This window comes from Ascaphus truei, chromosome 21, assembly GCF_040206685.1.
Source record: "Ascaphus truei isolate aAscTru1 chromosome 21, aAscTru1.hap1, whole genome shotgun sequence".
Taxonomy (NCBI): domain Eukaryota; kingdom Metazoa; phylum Chordata; class Amphibia; order Anura; family Ascaphidae; genus Ascaphus; species Ascaphus truei.
The window spans coordinates 27,863,232-27,871,706 of NC_134503.1; the positions used below are offsets into that span (position 1 = coordinate 27,863,232).

Sequence of the window (8,475 nt, forward strand, 5' to 3'; positions counted from 1 at the left end):
GCGGCACTGTGTGGCCCCTGTAGTCGTTCTCTCACCTCCCTCATGAGGATCTGAGCTCTCTGCCTGAACACAGCCGGACTGCCCACATCGAACCTCTGCTGCAGACCCTCCAGGTGTAGCTGCTCCATCTTCTCGTAGCACGGCTGCATCTTTACCGGGTGATAAGCCAACTGGGACAGCTTATCCATGTGCTGAGGGAGACAGGAGAGGGTGGGTCGCTGTCCTCGCGCTCATCACGGAGCCCAAGTGGCCTCATTTACTCGCCCACAATGCCGCATCCCCCATAATTCCTATACTAACTGCTCCATTACCCCTTCTAACTGCTCCCAACTTGCCTTGCCCTCTGCCTCACAATACGCTGCCAAAATTACCTCATCCCCCACCCTCCACACCTCGCACAACATTGCCTCATCCCCCTTACCTCTCCCAGCTTGCCTCGTCCCCCCTCACCTCTCCCAGCTTGCCTCGTCCCCCCTCACCTCTCCCAGCTTGCCTCGTCCCCCCCCTCCTCTCCCAGCTTGCCTCGTCCCCCCCTCCTCCTCTCCCAGCTTGCCTCGTTCCCCCCCTCCTCCTCTCCCAGCTTCCCTCGTCCCCCCCTCCTCCTCTCCCAGCTTGCCTCGTCCCCCCTCCTCCTCTCCCAGCTTGCCTCGTCTCCCCCCTCCTCCTCTCCCAGCTTGCCTCGTCTCCCCCCCCCCCTCCTCTCCCAGCTTGCCTCGTCCCCCCCTCCTCCTCTCCCAGCTTGCCTCGTCCCCCCCTCCTCCTCTCCCAGCTTGCCTCGTCCCCCCTCCTCTCCCAGCTTGCCTCGTCCCCCCCTCCTCTCCCAGCTTGCCTCGTCCCCCCATCTCCTCTCCCAGCTTGCCTCGTCCCCCCCATCTCCTCTCCCAGCTTGCCTCGTCCCCCCCTCCTCCTCTCCCAGCTTGCCTCGTCCCCCCTCCTCTCCCAGCTTGCCTCGTCCCCCCCTCCTCTCCCAGCTTGCCTCGTCCCCCCATCTCCTCTCCCAGCTTGCCTCGTCCCCCCCATCTCCTCTCCCAGCTTGCCTCGTCCCCCCCCTCCTCCTCTCCCAGCTTGCCTCGTCCCCCCATCCTCTCCCAGCTTGCCTCGTCCCCCCTCCTCCTCCTCCTCTCCCAGCTTGCCTCATTGTCCCCCCCCTCCTCCTCTCCCAGCTTGCCTCGTCCCCCCTCCTCCTCTCCCAGCTTGCCTCGTCCCCCCCTCCTCCTCTCCCAGCTTGCCTCGTCCCCCCCTCCTCCTCTCCCAGCTTGCCTCGTCCCCCCCCTCCTCCTCTCCCAGCTTGCCTCGTCTCCCCCCCCTCCTCCTCTCCCAGCTTGCCTCGTCTCCCCCCCCTCCTCCTCTCCCAGCTTGCCTCGTCCCCCCCTCCTCCTCTCCCAGCTTGCCTCGTCCCCCCCCTCCTCCTCTCCCAGCTTGCCTCGTCCCCCCTCCTCTCCCAGCTTGCCTCGTCCCCCCCTCCTCTCCCAGCTTGCCTCGTCCCCCCATCTCCTCTCCCAGCTTGCCTCGTCCCCCCCTCCTCCTCTCCCAGCTTGCCTCGTCCCCCCCATCTCCTCTCCCAGCTTGCCTCGTCCCCCCCCTCCTCTCCCAGCTTGCCTCGTCCCCCCATCCTCTCCCAGCTTGCCTCGTCCCCCCTCCTCCTCTCCCAGCTTGCCTCATTGTCCCCCCCCCTCCTCCTCTCCCAGCTTGCCTCGTCCCCCCTCCTCCTCTCCCAGCTTGCCTCGTCCCCCCCATCCTCTCCCAGCTTGCCTCGTCCCCCATCCTCCTCTCCCAGCTTGCCTCATCGTCCCCCCCCTCCTCCTCTCCCAGCTTGCCTCGTCCTCCCTCCTCCTCTCCCAGCTTGCCTCGTCCCCCCCCTCCTCCTCTCCCAGCTTGCCTCGTCCCCATCCTCCTCTCGCAGCTTGCTTCCTCATCCCCTCATTTGCCCCAGCTTGTCTCGTCTCCCCCTCTCCTGGTCTCATGTCCCTCTACTTCTCTCGCCTCCCCCCCCCCCCCCCCCGCTTACCTCGCCCAGTTTGTCCTTTCCCTGCTCGTTCACCAGATTCATGTTCATCTCGGTGGTCTCTCGGAAGAGCAGATCTCGCACCTCGGAGAAGCCCTGGCTCGTCGGGACCATCAGCGCATCCAGGATGGACGGGATGTGAGACTGCACGTGATTCCTCACACACAGCTCCGCCTTGGGCAGAACCGCGGCTGGGGAAACCGGCCAATCAGAGAGCAGCTCTGAGCACTGTACCACACCCCCCCCCCCCTTCCTCTATGACCGCACCAACTCAATATAAATGAGACCCTCATCCTGCATGCTCCCCCCCCCCACTATACTCCTATGGTGACTGTCCCATACCTGCCACCTCTCTAGGTTGTCTCCACCCCCCTGCTTACTTGTATCATCTCTGTCCCCTCTCAGTGCGACTGTCTCTTCAGCTCCTTAATGTGACTGTCTTTTCTATACCACTGTCCCCCGTCTCCGGCCTGTCACTGTCCCCCGTCTCCGGCCTGTCACTGTCCCCCGTCTCCGGCCTGTCACTGTCCCCCGTCTCCGGCCTGTCACTGTCCCCCGTCTCCGGCCTGCCACTGTCCCCAGTCTCCGGCCTGTCACTGTCCCCCGTCTCCGGCCTGTCACTGTCCCCCGTCTCCGGCCTGTCACTGTCCCCTCTTTCTCTCTCCAGTAGTCTCCCCTGCCCGTGTCCGGGCCGGAGTTTGGCGGTGCACGGTGTAACGCCAAAGGGGGCCTCTTTCTCCTCCAGAGCCAGTATCTCTTCCTGCTGCCACGCTTCGCCTGGATGGCACTACGTCACGCGTTCCGCGTCATCGTGGCATGGTAGCGGGAAGAGCCTGCACTTAGAGGCCCCCCGGCAATCCCCGCTTAAACAGCTAAAGTGTGGTTACGGAAGTTGGGCTGGGGAATAGCACAGGACCACGTGCAGTCTCACCGATGGCACCACCATCCAGCCGGCCCCGGCAAAGACCAGTGGTGACATTATGGGTCAGCATCCAGAAATGACATAAGGCTTTGGTCCCGCTGCGGCCGGCGGCGCACGCGGCCGCGGACCACCAGCTCCTTGCCTCTGTTCTTGAGGTCCCCGCTGGCTCCTTCCGGCGTGGCTGACTGCGTGCTGTGACGCGTCAGCCAGCCGGAGCTACAAGGAGCTTGTGATTTCGGCGTGTGTGTGAGGGTGCCTGTGTGTGTGAGGGTGCCTGTGTGTGTGAGGGTGCCTGTGTGTGTGTGTGTGTGTGTGAGGGTGCCTGTGTGTGTGTGTGAGGGTGCCTGTGTGTGTGTGTGAGGGTGCCTGTGTGTGTGTGTGTGTGAGGGTGCCTGTGTGTGTGTGTGTGTGTGTGTGTGAGGGTGCCTGTGTGTGTGTGTGTGTGAGGGTGCCTGTGTGTGTGTGTGTGTGTGAGGGTGCCTGTGTGTGTGTGTGTGAGGGTGCCTGTGTGTGTGAGGGTGCCTGTGTGTGTGAGGGTGCCTGTGTGTGTGAGGGTGCCTGTGTGTGTGAGGGTGCCTGTGTGTGTGAGGGTGCCTGTGTGTGTGAGGGTGCCTGTGTGTGTGAGGGTGCCTGTGTGTGTGAGGGTGCCTGTGTGTGTGTGTGTGTGTGTGAGGGTGCCTGTGTGTGTGAGGGTGCCTGTGTGTGTGAGGGTGCCTGTGTGTGTGAGGGTGCCTGTGTGTGTGAGGGTGCCTGTGTGTGTGAGGGTGCCTGTGTGTGTGAGGGTGCCTGTGTGTGTGTGTGAGGGTGCCTGTGTGTGTGTGTGAGGGTGCCTGTGTGTGTGTGTGAGGGTGCCTGTGTGTGTGTGTGTGAGGGTGCCTGTGTGTGTGTGTGAGGGTGCCTGTGTGTGTGTGTGAGGGTGCCTGTGTGTGTGAGGGTGCCTGTGTGTGTGAGGGTGCCTGTGTGTGTGAGGGTGCCTGTGTGTGTGAGGGTGCCTGTGTGTGTGAGGGTGCCTGTGTGTGTGTGTGAGGGTGCCTGTGTGTGTGAGGGTGCCTGTGTGAGTGAGGGTGCCTGTGTGTGTGAGGGTGCCTGTGTGTGTGAGGGTGCCTGTGTGTGTGTGTGAGGGTGCCTGTGTGTGTGTGTGAGGGTGCCTGTGTGTGTGAGGGTGCCTGTGTGTGTGAGGGTGCCTGTGTGTGTGAGGGTGCCTGTGTGTGTGTGTGAGGGTGCCTGTGTGTGTGAGGGTGCCTGTGTGTGTGAGGGTGCCTGTGTGTGTGAGGGTGCCTGTGTGTGTGTGTGAGGGTGCCTGTGTGTGTGAGGGTGCCTGTGTGTGTGAGGGTGCCTGTGTGTGTGAGGGTGCCTGTGTGTGTGAGGGTGCGGAGGGTGCCATGGGGCAAAGGGGCAGAGGGTGCTGAGGAGCGGAGGGTGCTGTGGGGCGGTCCCGTCACCTCACGTCATGGCCGCGCCCCCCCCCCCCTGCTCCGGAAACAAATTCACTGCAGCCCGCAGATCGCGGTGCAGTGAATTGCTCGCGCCGCCGGCAAGCAAGGCAGCTGTGCGGGCTCGTGCAGCGGGGCCTTAGCCTAAGACACCGTTACCGTGCTAGCCCCCTAAGTGCCCAGTCCGGAGTGCGTCCATGTTTGTTGGGTAGCCTGCAGCTCTGCTCTGCCCCTCACCTCGGATCTTGCTGGAGACATGTTCCTTGCAGGAGATAATCTGGTCCATGTCCGTTCGGATCTGGCTCTCCATCTCTGCTCGCCTCTCCGCGCTGTGCTGCTCCAGCCCTTCATAGAAGAGGCGCGCCTGCTCATGCACCATGCGGTAAACCGTGTCCGAAATCTGGGGGAGGGGAAAGAAACGTCATCAATGTATCACAGCTGCAAGAATACACAGGACACCGGCCCCCGCCACGTGGAACAAGCGAGCGACGTTTCGGAGGCCTGCAGTTTATATAATGTGATTGCAGAATAATCCCCGAATCGGGTTATTACCGTTATACAGACGGCTAGAAAAGTGCGCACTAAAAATTGTGAATAACAAATCAATAATAAAACCACAACTGCTAAAAAAGTATACGTGACCTTAGTGACATAGGAAATATATACGGAGTGGGCTGCTGATCCGATGGGATGGATCAGCACCACAGGAACTAAAACAGAAAGAACAAGAACAGCCGCAGCTCCCAGTGTAGTAAATAATGTCATATTTAGGGGAGGTGAGTACCGCACGTACAGGACACATAATACTTCTAAGCATGTCGTGCGGAGACCAGCCTGGTACCACAGGCCGGCAATGTACGCGCACAGGTGGACGCCGGAGTAAGCCGCTGGCTCGGGTGTAGATCCGTCTTTTCTTCCAGATGTCGTGCAGACTCCGTCCCGGCTCCGGAGCAGCAGGAGAAGAGGCGCAAAGCGTCCACAGGGTCCCGGGAGTAATAAGGCACCGGGGAGGGCTCGCACCGCAGTATAGAGACCTGTAGCGCAGCGGGTGAGCACGCACTGATCACCGGTACACGGCTCGCGCCGCGGGGTGACTGCCGGCTCAGATACACACCTGCACAGGTGAATGGTGGCTCAGATACACACCTGCACAGGTGAATGCCGGCTCAGATACACACCTGCACAGGTGACTGACGGCTCAGATACACACCCGCACAGGTGAATGGCGGCTCAGATACACACCCGCACAGGTGAATGGCGGCTCAGATACACACCTGCACAGGTGAATAGCAGCTCAGATACACACCTGCACAGGTGAATGGCGGCTCAGATACACACCCGCACAGGTGAATGGTGGCTCAGATACACACCCGCACAGGTGAATAGCGGCTCAGATACACACCTGCACAGGTGAATGGCGGCTCAGATACACACCTGCACAGGTGAATAGCAGCTCAGATACACAACTGCACAGGTGACTGCCGGCTCAGATACACATCTGCACAGGTGAATGGCGGCTCAGATACACACCTGCACAGGTGAATGGCGGCTCAGATACACACCTGCACAGGTGAATGGCGGCTCAGATACACAACTGCACAGGTGAATGGCGGCTCATTTACACACCTGCACAGGTGAATGGCGGCTCAGATACACACCTGTACAGGTGACTGCCGGCTCAGATACACACCTGCACAGGTGAATGGCGGCTCAGATACACACCCGCACAGGTGAATGGCGGCTCAGATACACACCTGCACAGGTGAATAGCAGCTCAGATACACACCTGCACAGGTGAATAGCAGCTCAGATACACACCTGCACAGGTGAATAGCGGCTCAGATACACACCCGCACAGGTGAATGGCGGCTCAGATACACACCTGCACAGGTGAATGGCGGCTCAGATACACACCCGCACAGGTGAATGGCGGCTCAGATACACACCTGCACAGGTGAATGGCGGCTCAGATACACACCTGCACAGGTGAATGGCGGCTCAGATACACACCTGCACAGGTGAATAGCAGCTCAGATACACACCCGCACAGGTGAATGGCGGCTCAGATACACACCTGCACATGTGAATGGCGGCTCAGATACACACCTGCACATGTGAATGGCGGCTCAGATACACACCTGCACAGGTGAATGGCGGCTCAGATACACACCTGCACAGGTGAATGGCGGCTCAGATACACACCTGCACAGGTGAATGGCGGCTCAGATACACACCTGTACAGGTGACTGCCGGCTCAGACACACCCGCACAGGTGAATGGCGGCTCAGATACACACCCGCACAGTTGAATAGCAGCTCAGATACACACCTGCACAGGTGAATGTCAGCTCAGATACACCCCTGCACAGGTGAATAGCAGCTCAGATACACCTGCACAGGTGAATGCCGGCTCAGATACACACCTGCACAGGTGAATGGCGGCTCAGATACACAACCGCACAGGTGACTGACGGCTCAGATACACACCCGCACAGGTGACTGGCGGCTCAGATACACACCTGCACAGGTGAATGGCAGCTCAGATACACACCTGCACAGGTGAATGGCGGCTCAGATACACACCTGCACAGGTGAATGGCGGCTCAGATACACACCTGCACAGGTGAATGGCGGCTCAGATACACACCTGCACAGGTGAATGGCGGCTCAGATACACAACCGCACAGGTGACTGACGGCTCAGATACACACCCGCACAGGTGACTGGCGGCTCAGATACACACCTGCACAGGTGAATGGCAGCTCAGATACACACCTGCACAGGTGAATGGCGGCTCAGATACACAACTGCACAGGTGAATGGCTAGTTGCTGTTTACTGCAGTTGTGATGTCAGATGTCAAAATAATCCCGATGGCGCAGTTACCGTTTATAACTGTGCGGGAAAGTCCTTCTATACTGGCTGGGAGCAGAGCGCACCGTATAAGCAGAGAGCAAAAAATTTGTGCCAATTTATGCCAGTTTCATCTTCTATAAGCTCATCTCCTTATTGTGGCGTCTGAGCAGTGGTGCTTTATCCGCTCAAAAATGAGTTTGTATGTTTGGACGTTATTATCCTTGCACTTTAATTAGTGCGTGAGTGTGACGCCCTGCAGCATTGCTCTCTGCTTATACGGTGCGCTCTGCTCCTAGCCAGTATAGAAGGACTTTCCCGTGCCGTTCTGAGCCGCCATTCACCTGTGCAGGGGTGTATCTGAGCCGCCATTCACCTGTGCAGGTGTGTATCTGAGCCGCCATCCACCTGTGCAGGTGTGTATCTGAGCCGCCATTCACCTGTGCAGGTGTGTATCTGAGCCGCTATTCACCTGTGAGGGTGTGTATCTGAGCCGCCATTCACCTGTGCAGGTGTGTATCTGAGCCGCCATTCACCTGTGCAGGTGTGTATCTGAGCCGCTATTCACCTGTGAGGGTGTGTATCTGAGCCGCCATTCACCTGTGCAGGTGTGTATCTGAGCCGCCATTCACCTGTGCAGGTGTGTATCTGAGCCGCCATTCACCTGTGCGGGTGTGTATCTGAGCCGCCATTCACCTGTGCGGGTGTGTATCTGAGCCGCCATTCACCTGTGCAGGTGTGTATCTGAGCCGCCATTCACCTGTGAGGGTGTGTATCTGAGCCGCCATTCACCTGTGCAGGTGTGTATCTGAGCCGCCATTCACCTGTGCAGGTGTGTATCTGAGCCGCCATTCACCTGTGCAGGTATGTATCTGAGCCGCCATTCACCTGTGAGGGTGTGTATCTGAGCCGCCATTCACCTGTGCAGGTGTGTATCTGAGCCGCCATTCACCTGTGCGGGTGTGTATCTGAGCCGCCATTCACCTGTGCAGGTGTGTATCTGAGCCGCCATTTACCTGTGCGGGTGTGTATCTGAGCCGCCATTCACCTGTGCGGGTGTGTATCTGAGCCGCCATTCACCTGTGCGGGTGTGTATCTGAGCCGCCATTCACCTGTGCGGGTGTGTATCTGAGCCGCCATTCACCTGTGCAGGTGTGTATCTGAGCCGCCATTCACCTGTGAGGGTGTGTATCTGAGCCGCCATTCACCTGTGCAGGTGTGTATCTGAGCCGCCATTCACCTGTGCAGGTGTGTATCTGAGCCG

General features: G+C 59.5%; 1 protein-coding gene across 3 annotated transcripts in view; it reads right to left on the reverse strand.

The window, feature by feature from the left end:
• The window catches only part of LOC142472350 (protein Niban 2-like), a 33,208-nt gene extending 28,450 nt beyond the window's left edge, over positions 1-4,758 (reverse strand). For all 3 annotated transcript variants that reach the window (XM_075579413.1, XM_075579414.1, XM_075579412.1), the window contains exons 1-3: positions 4,598-4,758; positions 2,009-2,196; positions 36-191 (exon numbers count right to left, since the gene is read on the reverse strand). In XM_075579413.1, the coding sequence (XP_075435528.1) occupies positions 36-191; positions 2,009-2,196; positions 4,598-4,739 (486 nt within the window). In that variant the 5' untranslated portion in view covers positions 4,740-4,758. The remainder of the gene's footprint in view (positions 1-35; positions 192-2,008; positions 2,197-4,597) is intronic.
• Positions 4,759-8,475: the final 3,717 nt, after the last annotated feature.